Here is a 19,618-nt window from a genome sequence, read left to right as displayed (position 1 = left end):
ATTGGTTTATACAGCAGTTCTGTCTAAAAAGCTGTCATACGCCATTTCTAAGTTGTTCCTGTAAATCTTGTCTGTACCTACCTAGCCCTCTTTATCGCAAAGGCAACTACACAGGTCTTTGGGAGAAGAGGATGGCTGTTAAGTAGAGCATTTAAGTCCCTTGGAAAGATTTTAACGGACTCTTTGTACATAAAAGCCTAGCCTTTTTATGGACAAATGCCTTAGGCAGAGGAGATACCTGTCCCCTCCGCGGGAGGCCAGAGAGCTCACCTCTCGCAATACCCAAAAGCTCTAGCCTGTAACACTTGAACTACTGCAGGACCAGATACCTCGTCCTCCCACACATGCACCTCTCTAAGACTGCAGCGATTCCAAGGGGGAACGTATGTACTCACATCCTCAGGGGATTAGAAAATGGTTTTGCTGTAAGCCGATTTAAATTATAAAAAAAGCAAATATATCAGCAACTTAAAAGATGCTAAAGTTGGAATAAATACAAGAGCAGGGACACAGTGCGCAGCATTTATCACATAGACATCATCCCTACGGAAAGGGGTAAGGAGATTAGCATTCAGTCTTTCCATAAAGACTGCCTGGATGGTTAGTATTTATTATTTGCTTTGCAGAAATTCCAAGAAGTCCCAATGAACACAAAGGCCTCCTGTGCACACAGCAAGTAGCAACAAGCCCGTTCACACAGTTTGTAATCTAAATAGATGAAAGAGGACTGGATAGCAAAAAAAACCAGAAATGCTAAGGTAAAGTGTTTTGGTCATGGTCAACAACAAATTACTGGCAGAGTTGGGAACAGCCTCACCTCCTTCCCAAGTTCCAGCAGCAATCTGTTGCTTGGACCATGCAGCACCATTACTGTATCTCACTCCTCCTTGAGGCAAGCGACAAGATTTTTAAAGAATGCTTAAAAACAAATCAAAGCCAAGTACAAGATTTTTTTCCTCCCAAAAATCTAACAGGATACACAGAAGGAGCTACCCAAGCTCCCCCCCGCCAGGAACCACTGACTGCCCAGCTCTCCGCAATCCCTTCCTGCATAGCCTGCCCTCTGCCCTGAGGAATAAGCTCCTTACAGGAGAGCCTTTATCATCGTCTGCCCTTTATGCATCCAAGAATTAAGGAGCTCTTCACATCTGTCGATCAACACACATACTCAGCACCCAAGAGATTTCTTCTGTCAGCCAGAAAGGAGACAACACCCTCCAGGAGAAAAGATACAAATGAACTTGAGCCAAAGATTCAGAAAACAAACTTGAAGGAACAGCACAAGCACCAGTTTCCAATGTTTCCTCAACAACCATGCTGCTGCCTCCTCCCTTTCCAGTACGGCTGGAAAGTTCCTCATCAGTAATACAGTGTCCCCATTACTGTACCTGCTGCTCAGCCACCAGCACAGAGAACTCCATCAAACCCTCATGTGCTCACTCAAGCACACAGCCTGAAGTGTCACGTGCCCCAACATTGAAGTCAACGGGACCAAACTGCCTCCCAAGATCTTTGGAAAAAGACTCTAAAATAAGTAGGAAAAACTACAGAGGTACAGATCAGCAGGAGGAACGGTGGGGAATTTTCAGTGTTCTGCCCACTTGATTCTGCATGGGCTTCACACATACTAAGGAAATACGATTTTCAAGCCCAAGAAAGACCACTATGGGAAGCCCCTCTGGCACAGCTACAGCGGAGCATTACGTTGGTAAAGCTTTAGGTTCCCAGCGTAACCAATTGCCCTCCTCCGAGTAAACACCACCTTGTGCCGAAGGGCCATCTTGTTGCTTCAAGGATGCAAACTGGTGCTACAGGAGAGGCAATCATCATTCATAGCCACAACCATCTCAGAGGCAGAACTTGGTTTGGTCTTTCCCAAACAGTTAAAAATTCTTGCAGGTTTTATAGGCTAGACTCAGCACCCCAAAGATCAGAATAATTCCCCCTGCAGGTCAGCAGCAAGAAATACCAGTGGATTTACACAGACACACGCAGACGGAAAATACCACTAGGCAGTAAACCACATAGAGGAAAAGATTAGGGAGATAACCATAAAGCAATCTTGAGCAAATCCATTAAATCATTTACTTATTCCACTTTGCCTTCTCCACATACTTTGCCTTAAATCAATTCTTCCTGTGATTTTTCCCAGGCACCTTTTCTTTTCCTGAATGAAACAAAGTCTGTAAATGAGAGGCACAACAGTCCAAACAAGATGACTTCAGGTGTTAGAAGTGATTTACAAAAAGGAAGAGGGAGCTGGCTGCCATCTAAGGTGACGGAAAGCCCTGAAACAACAGAAATAACACTGGAAAAGTGGGTATTCTCTATCCTGTAATTGAGGCTCAGAAGCATGGGTAACTGGTAGAATTATCAAATGCAAGAACTGATGCAATAAAACCACACACAGCAGAAGCAATTTTTACCCCCAGGCTTAAAGACTCCTTTGTTTTTGTTACCATATACTCCTGCCTTACTTTAAGAAAAGAAGGCCTTACAGCTACTATCACATCTTCTCAGCCATTTTAGGACTTCAGGAAGCCCCAGATATAGGCAACACATCCAGCTTATGTTTTTTTCTTTTACGCTTCACAAAGTACTTCTGTTTTTATGTTTAGTTCTCAGCAAAATCTTCTGCTGAAGAAAAGCAGAACATGAAAAATAAATAAATAAGAGATTATGGAACTCCAGTCACAGCAAAAAGTTAATATTCCTGATTGACAGTTTTCCGATTGAGAGTTTTAGATGCATTCACATACCCAGAAGCATTTATTTATCAGAATTTGCCTTTCTAAGAAATAATTTTTGAGTGACAAGTAGTTCAGAAATACCTAAGTATGCTTTTTCAGCTTAAAGAAAGGAAAATAAGAAGCAGTAGACACTTGAAGGATAGGCAGTAAGATCAGACAGCAAGACCAGGCAGCAAAGCCACGCTAGGAGTTGGGACATCCCTACTTATTGTCATTTGTATTGAACCACGATAACTACGCTAACCCTGCTCAAACTGTATTTCATATCCGCCAGTAAAAAGATACCTATAAAGCTCCTAAGCAGTTTCTGTCCATTCCTTGCTTGGTGCACTGGGAGCAAGGTAGCACGCAACAGCTGGATACAAGCTTTATTCTCATTGCTTCACAGCGACTGAGCACCTGTGTGAAGCCAGGCTGCAGTTCCCATCACTGGCCTGAGAAGAGGTGGTGCATGAAACGTAGATGGTTGCGCGTTACAGTTGCAAGAATGCAACTGATGATTCTGATCTTTTTTTTTTTTTAAATATTGCAGCACAGCAGGAAGCATTGTTCATAGAGAACCATTCACAGAACACTGAACCCTGAAAAATGTACCCATATGTCAATCTTGCTTCTTTTCTTCTTATTGTATCAGTTGGTTTAAGAAAAGACATCACTTCTGCTTGCAAACGTTGCTTCTCATATATCCTTAGACCATCACAAGTTTGATACCTGTAATAAGGCAGTTACAAGAGCTCCCTCACATCCTAGAAGGATCTGTTTCCAAATTAGCCAACGATGAATAAGCACTTACAGTTTAAAGATGGAACTCGCTACAGCCACAAGCAAAGACTAAAACTGGCCATTCAGTGCTCATCAGCACTTTCTGCTATCTCTATAGAGGTCACTTCCTACATTTGGTTTGGGTGAGATAGAAATCTATTAGTGACAGACAAGACCACAGAAACTGGCACAATCTGCTGCAGCAGCCAAGCTGACTGAGCAAAGAGTTCTGCTAAACAATTTTGTACAAAGAAATTGCAAGAGTTGTTTTGCTTACAAATGCTCCCTGGAAAAAGTCCCAAGCACATTTCACAATCTCCAAAAAGATGACAGCAGCATCCATTACGCCTGCGATACACTACCACACAATGATATCTCTTGAAAATACTGCCTTCTCCAAGTCATAACACTATGACCAAGGCAAATAGAGGTTTTCCATGGACCTGCACCAGTTCTCTAATGAGCTAGAGCAGGGAAATGCCTCCCAGAAAGAATTCAGGAAAATTCAGCAGTAGTTTTGGAGTCATGAGGACCCAAGACAGTCTCGCAGAACAAACCCTGAGGCCTTGGGGGGGGACCAGGTCACTACAGACTGAGTCCTACAAGATTTCTGACAAACATTCCACTACGAAGAGAAGAGAGCTGGGTAACCATCAAGTAGGAAGCCAGTGCTCCAGATCCAAGTACCTCACGTTTTATGCTCTTCCCCGAAGCCCAGTCACATGATATTTTGTTGTGTTGCTTTCAGCCACCTTCCCCAGCTTTTTTTCCCCACTGAAGACAAAGTTGGCTCAAGAGGACTTCCCTGTGCTCCAAGGAAGGGAAGCCCTGGTGCTACCCCTTTCTCCTATTTATACCAAACAACATTACTGCAACAGTTCAAATATATTTTATATATAGCTCTGTGGCTCATTTCCAGGCAGAAGTAACTCAATGCTAGTGTACATATGTTTAGACCATAGCAGTTGGAAAGAATCTCCCATAAATGCTGTTACTCTGCTGTTCCACTGTGACTACCACAGATTCTACCCTTGCAGAAATACAAGCTGTGTTAGCAAAATTAAATTAAAACAGAAAAATTCATCCACCGAGAAACTAAACAAGGCACTTGCCACCTGCACAGCACTGACAGACTTTCACTCTAGCCCCAAAAGACTTACAGCTGTAAATTAACAGCCAGCTCTTGTCATATAAAAATATAATGTCCAACTGCCAAGTAGATGTGGCCAGAGTGCATGACAGTATAAAGGCAGACATGCAATACATAGTGTCTGCTAGTATCCACTTGCAATTTAAAGTAACCTTATAAACTTAAAACCCAGACAAATAGAAGGCAGCCAGCTTTGCACAGCTCTACTTGCAAATCCCGCTTGTACAAAAATATCAGCAGTGCTACCATACCTTCATAAGTCCGATGTTAGTGCAATACCCATAAGCTCATGCGCTGAAAAGAAACAAGAAGTGGGGCAAGGTGCAGGGGCCACGGACTCAAATCCGAGATCTACCTCACCTGGAGCTGAATACAGAGATCCCAGCGACATGAAGGTGAGGGAGGTGCACGCCATAAACCAACAGGATGCAAATCCCAGTGCTGAGTCCTACCACAACTCAACATCTCCCAGAGCAACCATATACCAGGCAGCAGCCCATGGGGAGACACAGCGTGCACGCTATATTCCTCCTCCTAAAAAAGGATGTTCCCTCTACCAGGCATACTCCACAGGTGACAACTACCACGGCCTTCACTAGGATACAACTGCACCTCTCCTGGGTCACAAAAATAGCTCTGCCAGTCTTCCCAGAATATAGTGAAACAACTTGTACACCACGTTTTCCCCAGTAACGGCTAGGTACTGCATGATTAAAAAAATATTGAAGCGTTAGCAAAAGGAAAGAGGTTTTTTTAATGTTTGAATCCTATGGAATCAGACTCTAAGGAGGAGCAAAGCATAATCAACACTTTAGAAGTATCTAAAAAAGACACTTCACCTTTGTTTATGTAATGTGGAAAAAGTTAAGGACCAACATCTCAGGCCTCCCCAGAAACAGAAGCACCTCTCTCGTTCAGGAGTATAAATAACCTCGCTCTATCCTTGCCTAAATCTGTTCGTTACGTCAGGGATGAAGCTGCCCTCCCTGAACACATCAGGTGAACAACTCATTTCGAACAGAGGAGGCTCCTTCAGGACTCCAGTTTGGGAGGGAGGGGAAAATCAATTCCACATTTTAGGGATGGTGTTGGGTGTACAAAAGAAAATTTAAAACACCAGGGAATTTCTCTGGCTAACTATTTGGGGGATGGGAAACGGGGAAAGACAAACAAACAGTCTCTACTCCAAGCTTCTCAGGATTTGTTATCTGCAATTCCAGGAAACATGGATTAACAGACAAAGTGCAGCTGAGAGAGTCAAAACAACATGATCAAGACATGCACACACATACAGTTATGTGCTTGAAATGAATCATTCATAACCTGATCTTGCAAGTGACTACAGAGGTACTTATCGTCATATCCACTGGGTGAAATGGAACCACTCACACTCATACTACCTCACACAAAATTAAGTTGATGCTTAAATATTTGCCAGAATGGTGCCAGAGTTGCACCACTGCCATCCAATTTTGGCTTAAATCCTTCAAGGTCACCGTCACAGTAAGAAAGTTGCACAGAAAGTTGTGCAAGAGTTTGGTATTGTGTTACATCTGTAAGGTATGCAATGTGACTCTGTAAGCTGGCAGGGACAGTGCAAGGAGGAAGGAGAAGTTGTAATTTGCTGTACTATCAGGCACACTAAGAAAAGTAACATACACTCAGCTAGAACAGAATATACTCTTCCTATTAATTTATTAAACACACACAGGTAGAAAAATAGAAACACTCATACCATCATCCAACCAGGCCCCAGCATTTAAATATCCTCTGCAATGCAAAGTCCTGCTTGGCAGCTGTTTACAGTACTTTCCCTTTCTGGCAATCTGAGAAAAGGCATCTAAATTAAAGCACACTAGAGAGTAGGAAGGCAGGACCCAGGCAGGCAGCCCTGGAAGTAAATCCCACTTCCAGCGGGACGGCCGCATCCTGTGGACAGCGTTCCTTCTGCTTCCAGGGATGACATCCCCTCCCCAGCAAGGGAAACCACCCACTTTGACATTTTATAATAGATTTGGCTTCTAAGCCCACCGCTCTGCCCTAACTGCTTCTGCAACTTGCACCGATCGCTGATGATTTACGGTGCTGCCATCTCCTCAGCACGAGACTCAAATAACCCTCAACACTACACAGACGTGCTTCAGGCCCACAGCTCCCTGCCCTGCAGCCCAGGGCGGGAATATCAGCTCTTCCCTGCCTCCGAGTTACAGGGCTGTTTACACAGCCTCCTCCGCTCCTCGGCAAGGGCTGCTGGCTAAGGCGGGCGCGCTGCTCCTCCCAGTACAATAGGCCCCAGGTGCCAGAACAAACTAGCAGCAGAAGGAAGGACTCTACCTTGATTGCCAACACACCTTTAGGCAGTAGGTGATGAGTATCCCCAATTCTTTTAAACCTCTGGAAAGCACTAGTGGTAAAATTGCCTTATCACAGCAAGCACCCTTCCCTTCCCACTGCAACAGCCCGCTGCCCTCCACAGCAAGCAGCACTTCTCCACCTCTGGTTACCTTAGGAGCTCCCCTGGTTGCAGGTGCCCAATACAACTTTTCTTTCCCAAAAGAAAGAGCCAGATTTTCCTCAGCTGACAAGACAACTCAGTTCCCTGGCCAGAGACGCAGAGCTGGAAGCTGCCCAGTGTTTCTGACGCAACTGTATCCTCTGTTGCGGAGGGCAGCGTTATTACCCAGGGCAACCCAGAGCTCTTTCAGCCTTGCTGCTCAGCCTGCAGCCTTGCTCACCAGAGCTCCACGCGAGACAGCCACCACTAAGGACCGGGCACCGCTGGAGACACCCGCCTCGAGCACACGGGGTTTCACTACATCAGACCTTTGGTTTGTTCAAATTGTCAAAATCTGTATCTAAACTAAGTGGGCGTACCCATGGGTAAACTCGTAACGCGTCTGTGCCCTGGTAAGGGCATCTGCAGAGTTGAGGGGCAGCCTCCTCTAGGATGCAACAGCAAGTCACCAGGGCAGGTCCCTCGGTTGCACCGTTAGTGCTACATCCTCTACCAGCTCTTGGCTCACACGCTCCTGAGAAGAAAGCGGTAAACCAGACCGTTGGCCACTTTCTCAAGGGCAGCATTCATATGTGAACACCCCTGGTGTGGACTCGGACCAGACCCAGCACTCGGCTCACCCAAGCATCTCGAACAGGCCGGACACACGGCTCAGACGGTCCAGACATCGCGTCTTCTCCCCACCATCTCACAGACCCTAGGCTGTATGTAGCGGCGATGGCTGCCTTCTGGCAGGTCACAGAAGTATTGATCTCAGCCCTCAGACGTAAGAAAACTTACTTGCAGCCCTGCTATAGAAAGCACACCAAGAAGCACACGGAGAAGCCACCCACAACAGCAGTGATGCGGGGAGACCTGCCGCTGACTTCAGCCATGTGAAATGGGTGGATTCCTACACATGGCTTTTTTATGTGCAGGACACACGCCAGCTGCCAAGACATTACTATAGAGCGATCACACCCATAGGGAACCTAATCTCAGGGAGAAAACAGCAGCACAGGGACTGATTATTCAAAGGTAGTACAGCCATTAAGCTGTTCAAAGCCTGGGTTTGAGGAGCAGGAATACAGGTTAATGGCTATGCACAGGGTCTTCGAGAAGTTACAAAAGCATCTCAAAGCAGTCAAAAGCGAGGAAGTTGAAGAAAGCCACCTCTGGCTCAGGGTGCACTATCCTCATCCTCCCCAAGTACCAGTTATTCGCACCACTGACTGCATGCAAAATACATCTCAAGAGCTTAACTAGGGAAGCCTGCAGAGACATGCAGTGCAAACTGTGCATTATCAGCGAGGGAGATTATCCTCCCAGTGCTAGGAGAAGGTGGAATCCCAATTCCAGGCTCAAAAGCAGCTCAGGGCTTTTAAAAAAAAAAAAAAAAAAACTGATGAGTGTGCAGTATGCCTCTATAGATGCAGAAATATCTGTTAAGGCATTTTATTAAGAGCATTTTAGGTCATCTTGTCCCCATTCCCCTCCACCACCACTCCCACAGCCAGTTTCACGAGGAGGCCAGAAGGGGTCAGAGGCACAGGCTGTGGAAGCACCCCCCCACCAGACCCTGCAAGGGGGCAAGAGATTCAGAACCGTTTTGAAGCTGATCTGACCACAATTCAATACAAGAGTTAGGTGAGCTGGGACCAGAGTGCCTTAAACACACGAATTCCAACACAACAGATGAATTGTCAATTCCAGTTTATGCTCAGCAATGCTTTTTGACTCAGCTGCTCAAGAAGGATGACACCCCAGATCAGGTTTGAAACAACTGCACTCAGACCACTGTATCTACTTCAGAACTGGGAGATGAGCCAAATGCAAGGAGTTTACACAGCTGTGTTAAACCCCTGGATGCTGGGACACTTTGTGGTAAGTGGATAAGTATCCTGTCTGTTGCACATTGAAGGAAAAAGAGGCACAGAGACAGTGAGAAGAGAATCCAGAACCATTAATGGCATTAAAAAAAAAAAATCTCTGCTTATAAGGTTTGGCCTACCTTTTCACATTTCAGCAGCACAGAAACATTGGTTAGAAGTGTGAAAAACACCACTCTTAGGCCCAACAAAGCTGTTGTAGCAAAGACACTAATATTGACGCAACTTAACTGGCAAAAAAAAGTCCTTTTACTGGTAGAGCCTGTTTCTTTGAGGGACAGGATCATTCAACAGACTCTTTTGATGCTGCGTCACCATTAAGACAGTTTGTCATAGAAGCTCAACTTGCAAATTTTTCCTTGTGCAGACAAGCCCTTGGCCAGCACCCCCTTGCGCTTATGCCCATACTGGGTACCTTCCGACATCTTCACCTTTCCCATCCCCTTGTAGTCTAGGCCATGGCCCATGGCACGATAACTGCTAAAACACAAAGCACAGCAAGGTCCAAATAAACCTGACGCTGAGCACAAAAACCAGTTACCAAATACAGAGGGAGGTCAGACACACGCTCCTTTTACCCTCACTCCTATATAACGTTTCTGCAACTCCAGCATCTAGACTACATTAGGCACCATGTAACAAACTCAAGCTCCTTTGGGGCACAGGCTCAGGCTGAGTAATGGTGCTATTTGATCACTGTGGTCTTTTTTTTGGCTAATGAAAACATCTCTGGTGCAAACAAGGCTTCAGCGACAACTGGCCCCTTACGCTCTGCTGAAAGGTGAGCAACTAATTTTAAAGCCTTTTGGAGAGCTCAGAGGCTAATGTTGTGAGCACAGAAGACTTAGAAAGCTATGAGCGCAGGAGTCTTAAACTAACACTTCAGTACTGCCACTTCAAACACCAGCTGCCCTATGCTGGGCCCACCTTTCAGTGGGGATGGAGTTCTAGAGAGACAGCAGTAACGGTTATCCCCAGTGCCTACTTGGAAAAAGAAAAATAGGAGCAGAGAGCTTTACAAGCCTGTATCCTTGAATCCATTGACACTGTCATAAAGTGGCTTTCCCCCCACTCCAGAAACTCCTCCATCTGCCTCCTCTCCTGGCATTTGTTAATGTTGTGAGTCTCTAATACTATACAACCCACAACAATCTCCTCTCTTCCAGAGGAAAGAGCTCTCATGATTGGGGAGGTTTCAACATAATTATGCAAAGTGCTTGAGAGATGCAAAAATTCAAGAACTACTGCCTGTAATGAGAGAATGCCATTTTTCAAATTTCATCAGGTAAGAAACATCACATTAGTTGCTAAATCACATTGGTCTCCTTGACGAATTGTGAATTTTAATACTGTATTTGGGAAAACAAGCGGAACTGACTTTTAGTGCTACTGGCTTGGAAACACTAAACGCACCAGTAATTCACAGACTTTTCTATAGCACTATTTGTAATCAGAGTTCCCCAACAATAACTAACAACAGTACATTGGTCTCCTGGGAAATTAGTAAAATTACAAAGCCTATTGGGGTTTCCACAGCTCTCATTCATATGGTGTCTAATCTGCTTGAGCCTGCTGGAAAGTTATCACCATCAGAGCTACTGAAGTCATTAGTGGCAATGGAACCAAGACAGCATTTACAACAGCAGGGCTTGGGGACTTCTCAGCAGATAATCCTAAATGAAGATGCAGCTCTCAAATGGGAGAAGTGAAAAACATCCTTGGTAATCTGCAAGAGGCTGGGCTTGGCAGCTAAGGCTAAGATTTGGTCTTGGAAGATCAAGATTCAATTTCTAGTTCTGCCTCAGACTTTGGAGCTATAGTCGGTATAGCAAAAATACACTCCTCTTTTTTTAGCCTAAGCTCCTCTGGGCTGGGTCTTCTCTATCATATGCCAGTCCAATGCTCAGTGAAGCAAGGTAAGGACGCGATGCTTATGCAGCATACAGTCATACAAACACTAACAGCAACTCACCTTTGCACTAATGCTTTTGAAGACAGATCACATGGCACAGCTCCAAGGTTGGTTAAAACAACCGCAGGCCTCAGTCATATTTTTCTTGCACAAGATACAGATGCTCAGGGCAAGGCTAAATAGCACTGTGGTGAAAGGAAATATTAGGAGGTTTTCTGAATTGCTGTAGCTCAGCAGAGCCCGCAGGGATTTGGGTGCAAGGAATAGCCCATGTCTGGAGACGCAATCCAGAGTGCAAAATGCGCTGCAGCTCTGCCGTGCACGTACAGGAGCCCTCGGAAACTTCCAGCAGCATGGAAGCAGGTAGATCAGACACAAACAGAAGCCTGAAGTGGCTGAAACTGGGCTTCGTGGTAGTTAATTATTCAGACCTTAGCTGGGATCGCTCAGCACTAATATCAGGACTCCATCCTACCAAGCGCTGTTTGAGAGCCATATAAGAGCCACTCCCCGTCCCAAACATCAAGACAACAGACTACTTTTAAAAAAGCCAAAGACTAACTAGCGCATAGTATTTGCTTTCATTCTCACAGAGACAACTGTACCAAGGCTAATCAGGCAACTTCTCCCCAAGACCTGATCCACAGGAAGAAAAAATACCTGCTCAGCTCGGCCTGGCCAGCAAAACACTGACCACCACCTTCTCAGCTGGAAAGGGAGGTGATGCCCTGCTTTCCACCAGACATGGAGGAGAATGAGCTAAAAAAATACATGTTACTCCACAGGCATCTGCAGACCCTTGATGACACAAAAGCAAAGTCATGGTCCAAACCCGGCCTGGGCCCCAACCATCATTTCAACAGTTCTGCCCTCCACAAACAAATCAGGTGACAGAGCACAGACAGTCATGAGCATGCAGTTAGTGAAGCAGATGGCACCACTATGGAGGAGGTCTCTTTCTACTGTGGTAGTGGGTGCCTTTCTCCACCAGCCCTCACTGCACCACACAAAGAACAGCTCTGATAAGCAAGCAGCAAAGGTATCCCTTGCAGCTCCTCTGACCAGTCCTGAGCTCTGCCATCTTACTGACCCAGTCAGGTCTGTAGCAAAACTCAGCATGCTTCACAGCCCACTGCAGAACAACAGCCCATGAGGGAAAGGAGGTCATGAATCCCTATGTGTATGGCTTATCCAGCACAACAGGAACAGAATAAAAACTGTTTGCAAGCCTCTCCAGCCAGGTTACCTTTCCAAGGCCCACATGCCTTCTCAGAATAATACCTAACTAACCTGAAGGAGATGAAGAACACACAACCCAAGATCTCAGCAGCTGTAAAAGACCATCCAGGCAAGCAGCATGTGACCGCCCAGGGGAAGCGATATCCATTTAAACCCATCCAGCAAATGACTTCGTTTGCGTTATTTATACTGGCTGCACCCCAGCTGTTAGCACATCCTCAGTCCCACCCTTGCCATGTGGGGAATCTTCCTGCTGCATCTCCCATGGCAAAGACAGCACATTATTTAGGGGTGGATAGAAGGGTGGGATCTTTCCAGGAGTCTTGTCTCAAGATCGGCAAAATGGGTCACAATGGTTCACGGATACAATTGCAGGCTACAAAAACAAACACTCTGAATGCCTTTACATGCCTTTACATCCACCCCACTTCAGGGACCAGAAGCCACTGACACTGCAGTCCACTAGCAGCAAGTCTTTGGTTTTGATATGCCTTGTGGCTGTAAGTCACATGTAATGCTCATGTCAGCCTCCAACTCAGGCCAGGCAACTAAGCCAGATTGCCCCCGAATTTCAAGACAAGACATAACTTGCACAGAGGGAAGAACGCAGTGAGGAAAAGGTGTACATGAAATTGTTAAGAACCAAGGGGTCAGTTGTGAGCACCACGTATTTAAGGATGAAGTGGAAGGGACCAGAGCAGCCCAGAAGGAAAAGACCAGCCCCAGAGCTATGACAGTCTCAGTTGTTCCACTGACTCAATCCTAAGGTACAGACATGTCACTGAAATACAGTTCTGGCCATCCACAGAGAGGCACAAATAACACTAATCAGTCTTTGTCCTCTGCTTTAAGAGACAATGTTATAAGCCTGGCCACAGACAGACAGGAAGGAAATCCCCTATGCCTCTGGACAGCAGCCCCTAAGCTGTTGAATCAACTGGTGTGTTTAGGCTCAGTGATGCAGAAGTGCATGTGAGAGATCCCTTCGAGCAACTGGGACCAAGCAACATTCACAGATACATACCAGTTTCAAAGCAGAACAGGCACATAGAGCAGGCCAGACCTGGGCTAGATGCTCCTCTCAGGCAGGCCACAGGCTGCTCTGGCTGTGCTGGTCCCAAAGCTGGCAGGTTGAGCACAGTTCAAACTCCAGCGGAGCGGAGAAGGGGAATGTTGCGCAGAACAGCCCACAAACATATTATTTTCTGAAAGATCCTTCCAAATTCTGCCACAGCAAAAGCTTGCGACAGCGTCAGACACGGTCCCCTCTGCATCACCCAGGCAGCCAGGCCGCTCAGCCCAGCATCCAGCTCACCTGGGAAATACCACCCACAAGGAAGTCAGCAGACTCTGCTGCTGCAGGACCAACTTGTTCCCAAGGACTTGCAAAGAATCCTACTCTCCAACAAGCCTTAGCTGCACCTTAAACTATTTCAATAAGAGGTGATGATTTTTGAAGCGTTTATATCAGTGAATCAAACTCATGTATTTTTTGGTTTTGTTCCCATTCGGGTTCAGCAACTCTGTTAATCCAGTTCAGGCTAGTAGCAGTTTAAACTGGTTCATGCTGGAAGCTATAATATTTTTTAAACAAAAAGGACTGTGTGCTACCCACAGCCAGAACATTAGCCCACATATCTTGTGTCCAGGATGGCCTGTGGTCCTAGCTGAGCCCTGCAGCCCCTAAGGGTGATGTGTGGGACTGAGGAGCTGAAGAACTGTGCTGGGAATGCAAGGGGCACGGGAAGGCACGACAGGTCTAAAGCTTCCATAGATCATCTTCCCTCATAAATCTGGGCCTGTGCACACACATGCTCACAGGCAGGACACAGAGGCATATTCATGTTTCTGCTGCCCTAACTAGGGAGCTGCCATCAGGCAGATGGGAATTCACAGGCTGGCAGTAAGAACGCACAGCTCCTCGCCAAGGGAGGACAGGAAACCCTATCCCACTAGAAGCAGTTCAGTCAGAGCTCATTTTCCAAACAGCACCTCTCAGAAAGGTTTTGCAGAGCCACGCAATCCAGCTCAGCATGATGGAGCAGAAGCAAGCACCCCAGCTGCACAGCTTGCAAGACGTTTGATGAGGGAGAGGCCACAATACAAGAGTCCCCGTGCTGAATGCATTCCTGCTGGGGAATGTCAGGTTTTAGTCAAGCCACTGATCTAAATTGGCAACTTGAAATGTTTCTGGCTCAGAAAAAAGGAGAGATCATGCAAACAAGCAGCAAATTCCAAATGTTCTTCTCTGACTCTTTGGCTTACACTTGTAGGGTAAAGCCTGCATGCAGTTTTGCAGCAATTTGTTTCTACACTGACATTCATAATCTGGTTTGATTGATGACCCTCCCCCACTAAAACAGGCACAGCTGTTTCAGTTTAAAAGATGCTTACAGCTACAGGAGTAGAGCCTACCAATACAAACTACCCCCTTAGGAACTATTCCCGCTCAGGTACAATCGCTTCTGTAAGCGGATAGATTTGCGTACCCAAGTTGCAGGCTACCACTGCAACCACAACATCTCAGCAATAGGAGATGGCTCAACAGCCTGTCTTTGAAATGAGATCTTTCTAACTCTTAGTTTCCCTGCTATCCTGCCAGTGCCTCTAGCCCAGGGTGATCAATGCAGATTCACAGGCATCCCATTCCCAGCTTTTAATTCTGTGTCTGTACTGGAACTATAAGCACAGTGACCAGATGCACAGCTGGGTTTCTGGTAGGCCTAGCAATCCTCTAGAAACTGAACCCAGGCCAACCAACTGGTCTGGGGGAAATTTTAGCTTTCAGCCTCCACCTTGACACGTTACCAATCCAAAAAACAACAGGCCAGGAGGTAAGTCACCGCACTCTAGGTCTGCATTGGTTCAATTCAAAAAGAGAGAGATGTGGAGAGGAAGGGAGAAATGGATTAATATATCAGACAAGACACACAAGAAAAGTCTTATCACAGAGCTAGTCACACAACAACAAAAGTCATGATTCCAACAAAACAAAAGTTGATTTAAAATGTTGTTTTAAGAAGTAGCAACAAACCTAAACATTATATGCAATTTGTCAATAAGCTTTGCTTAAAGATCTTCTGTTCCTTCCTCTTATTTATGTTTTTAAATATCCACAATTAGGTATTGGTTCCTTAGTTTTACTCCTGTAGAGATCTCCTTGAGGCAGTGGAGTAGAACCATGCATTACTTACAAGCAAAGAATAAGTGCTAATAAAAATAAAAGCCAAAAAACAAGTTCTCTCTTGTACTGCTCCCAAGTAACACATTGCATGTCCTGCACAGCCCTCATGCAAAATATCTGTACTTACCCACACTCCCCCCCTCCAGAGCACTGCACAAACAGGTCTCAGCAGAGCCAGCCTCCCACAGCCTGCCCGCTTCCAACCCAGCATTACAAGGCTGCTTCACGAAAAGGAGCCAATTTCCAGAGAGCTTCTCTTCAGCGTGACAAACTGCCTGAGAGGTCTGTCCCTAACCACTGAGACAGCCTGGCAAGTCTCACACAGCTCAAGGGATGTTAAAGAGCAGGGATGCTTTCCACTTGGGGGGGGGGGGGGGGGGCAGAGAAGCACACCACCACCACCACTACCACACACACACCCCCCACAGTTCATGAAAGCCAAGGCTGTGCCACTGAGGCTTCTCATCCATCTTAAATTGAGCTGCTGGCTGCAATAAAAGCCTGAACAGAGCTCTCAACAGAGGAACCACAGAGCTGCAGAGGGCTCACTCTTCATCCACACGTACAAAGCACAGTTTCACCTTTCAGGCATGTATCTAGGGCAACAGTCCTGCTCCGTCCTATGCAACCAAGCAGCATTCAGCAGGGATGACCAGCCAAAGCTAGAAATCCCACAGGCCCTTTCATGCTTCAGGATTGCCTGATCCATGACACCAGAGTCTCATATATCTCTGAACAGGCATTTCTCAAAAAGTCCAAGAGACGTCATTGAAGACGTCTGGAAAAACCCTTCCCACCTACAGCAGGTCAGCAAAGATCCTTCAAGAGAGATGTGTATTATGCTCGGTTTCAGCCCCAAGGGATTTATACTCATGCCAACTAGCAAACAGAGAGGATCTGTTTCCTGATATTTTAGAAGGGTAGAGCTGCTTCACCTTGGAAGGTAGAGGAGCACACACATGGCAGAAGAAGCATCTCTACAGATATCAAACAGGGGAAGCTCTTCTGCTGGACCCGTGACAAAGGGCCTACTTCCATTTACCTCACCCACCCCAGCCATCCCACTGAAGGCAGGCCACAACTCATTTGAAGAGGACTCAGAGAGCAGACTGCTTTGGGAAACCACCACTAGCACCTAACACACAGGATCTCATGATGGCAAATTGCTCCTAGCAGCACTGTCTCCAGAAGAAAACGGTATCAGGGAAAGTGCCCTAAGAAGTCACCCTTACTGCATCACACTGCTGCTTCTTCGCATCTCAGCGATTAACTGTTCTTGCTATTAAGATACAAAAGGAAAAAAAAAAAAAATCAACCCTCCAGTGCTAATTTGATGCTGTGGAATGAACCAGTGATGTCCCCAGGGGATCAGAGGGTCCTGGCTGCACACTGGGAGATGCCACAAGGGATACAATGGAGCTTTTCCAAAAGGCACGCATGCAAGGAAAAAAGACAAACAGGTACCACACAGGACCTGGGGTTTACGGCAGCAGATCCCAGGTCTGAAGAGGAGTGGGCAGAGCTCAACTCCACTTTACAGACCCAGAACCTAAAGCTCCCTGTACACTTTGGCACAGGTGGCTTTTGGTTGTTTTAACAAAGGTCTCTGTGCAACACAGATCAAATAAACTCTTCAGCAACAGACGCAAAGCACGTTTCACTGGCAGGACCCAGGCCGTATTAAATGCAGCACATGCATGCATACACCGAGGTCATGCACAAGCACCAAGGACTCTCCTCTAGATAACTTTGAGGAAGCTGAGCAGGTTTTTCTCTTGCTTGGCAAGAGAGGAAAGAGAAAATTAAAAATTGAGTTCCTTGGGATTGAGCAGCCATTTCTGGGAACCTCTCACCTAAACCAGAGCTTTGAGAGCAGAATTTCACACTGAGGACAGACCTTTTAAAGAAAGTGTCATTTATTTTCCCTGCAGTTTAACACACTGTCTTCACTCCAGCAGCTACACTCTTGAAGCACTACTGTTTTTAGACAAACAAATGCACTTTGCATTCACGGATTACAAGCATTTTCTTATTTATTAAGAAGTCCTCACAAGGGGGAGGGATTAACCTTACCATTTATGGGAGAAACAGAAAAACATAAATAAAAAATCTGCCCAAGGTTACAAGTGAATCAGCGACAGAGAAGTAGGCCCCCTGACTCAAAGGCTCCTTCTGAGAGCACAGGGCAATGCCCCTCAGCTTCTCTTCTCCTCTCAGCTGGGGTTAAGGCACCCTCTTCACCTCCCGACATCAGTCAATTCCCAGTGAATGACTGTCTGTCAGGAATTCTCTGTGACACCAAGAATGATGATGAATTACGGAGGCAGAAGTAAACATATCCCAGACAAGACGTTCCCAGGAGAAGGGATGCTTTAGGCTGATGCACCCACAGAAAGAACATGGAGGAAAGCTCAGCTGGAGTGCAGTCCCCATCTCAACAGTCACCTCAGAAGAGTGTCTTGCGCTTTCCATCTTTCAAACCACCCTACCCTTCCTCATATACCTGCAGCATACTCCTTCCTAGGGGCAAAGAGCAACTGCTTCACCCAAAAAAACTGCATGCACCAGAACATGGGAAATTGATGAACCAGTTCATTATTTTCCCCCAAAGTTTTCCTGTACAATAACTTCAGAGTGAGTACTTCCAATCACATACAACACAGGCAAACACATCACTTTTCTGAAAAGAGACCTGGGCTTTAGCAAGATTCGACAGCACAGCTAAGATCCCAGCTGAAAGACAGACTACAGCTACAGCATCAGTTGCTTTGCAGGACACAACAGTTACACCCGGTCTCCTAAGGCAGTATTTTTAGTACAGAAGGGACCTTAGGTAACAAAAGTTAAAGCCTGCCGCCAGCACCACAAAGCACTCACCTTATTGCCTATATCTTCACGCTTGTTCCCAGGCTTGCTTCTTCTCAGCTTAATGGAAGGGGAGCGAAGCAGGTTTCTGATCCGACTTGTTATTGTAGACCCTTCAACCGACATCATCTCCAGGTGCCAAGAGGGTATTACCCCCCACACACAAACTGTCCCCGAGGAACAAGCCCAGGTACTGATGTGCTCAGCCTTGCTTATGCTTGTTCACATATCTCTCAGCAATTCTGCTCAGGGACTCCACTCCTGCTTCACTGCAAAGCTATTCACAGAGGCTGGCAGAATTTCCTTCTGCAGATTCCAGAGGATCAAATCAGCAGTAATCTAAGCTGCAAGATACAACCATGGGTCAATAAGACATTTGCAACAGATTTTAGTCTCACTCTTCGCAAGGAATGCCGAACGCAGGAGTTGAGGATAAGTGCAGCGTCGCTTATTCTCAGAAGCTTCTACCAAAGAAGAAAAAGTCATTATTTTAGTTCCGATGAACAGATTTAAAACAATTCACAGATCTAAAATTCTGATACCCTTCTTCCATCCCAGCTTTCAGGACAGACAGAAAAACGCCCAACCCTGGAGTCCACTAACGGGCTCCATCCAGCCGCCCAACACAAGCGGCCCGCTGCGCCTCCGGCTGGGCAGCACAGCCCTGCGCCTCGCCGCCCGCTCGCCCAACACGCAGGGGACGAACGCGCCGCAGTTTCTAACCGCCCCCCCCCCCCCGGCCAAACCTCGCTCTGCTTTGGCCGCACAGCCCGCGCCAGCGCCCCAGGACCGCGCACAGGACGGCGGCCAGCAACCGTGACCGCTGGCGGCGGCCACGGAGCCCCGGCCGAAGCGCTCCCCTTGCGGACACCGCAGGGGGACGGAGGAGCCCCGCCAAGCTCGCCCCCAAACCACCCTCCCGGCTTCCGCGCAGAGCGGCGGCGGCAGGAGCAGCGCGAGCGAGAGAAACGTCCGGGGCCGCCTCGCCTCGCCTCGCCGCCCGCCCCCGCCCCGCGGCCTTACCTGGCGGCTGTGCGGCGGCGCCGGGGCCGGGGCCGCGCTGCCCGCAGCGCTGCCCATGCAGGCGGGCGGCCTCCGGGGAGGGGCCGCCGCGGGGGCGGGGCGGCCGGTGCCTCACCGGCGGGGGGCGGGGCGCCGCCGGCCGCTGCCGGCGCGCGGGGGCCGCTGCGCAGCTTCAGGTGCCGGCCCGTAGCGGGGGGCCTGAGGCCGCCCGCCCCGGCAGCCCCGCGGCCAGCGCTCGCCCGCGCCGCGCCGCGCAACTCCTTCCCGCGGCGGCCGCGGCGCCGCCCGCATCCCTCAGCCTGGCCGCCCGGCCGGGCTACGGCGGCCCGCGCGGGTCAAGCGGCGGCGCG

The 19,618-nt window shown here is 47.4% G+C and overlaps 1 protein-coding gene across 6 annotated transcripts in view; it reads right to left on the bottom strand.

The window, feature by feature from the left end:
* Positions 1 to 19,351, bottom strand: part of MAPKBP1 (mitogen-activated protein kinase binding protein 1) — a 100,439-nt gene extending 81,088 nt beyond the window's left edge. For 2 of the 6 annotated variants that reach the window (XM_068945964.1, XM_068945966.1), the window contains exons 1-2: positions 19,269 to 19,351; positions 18,258 to 18,709 (exon numbers count right to left, since the gene is read on the bottom strand). In XM_068945964.1, the coding sequence (XP_068802065.1) occupies positions 18,258 to 18,374 (117 nt within the window). In that variant the 5' untranslated portion in view covers positions 18,375 to 18,709; positions 19,269 to 19,351. Of the gene's footprint in view, positions 1 to 18,257; positions 18,710 to 19,268 lie in introns of those variants that run through there. The other 4 variants (XM_068945965.1, XM_068945967.1, XM_009684643.2 and 1 more) reach the window with 2 other exon arrangements.
* Between the last annotated feature and the right edge of the window lie 267 nt (positions 19,352 to 19,618).

This window comes from Struthio camelus, chromosome 5 (assembly GCF_040807025.1).
Source record: "Struthio camelus isolate bStrCam1 chromosome 5, bStrCam1.hap1, whole genome shotgun sequence".
Lineage (NCBI taxonomy): Eukaryota > Metazoa > Chordata > Aves > Struthioniformes > Struthionidae > Struthio > Struthio camelus.
The sequence above is the reverse complement of the archived record's forward strand: the minus strand, read 5'-3'. Positions and strand labels throughout refer to the sequence as shown.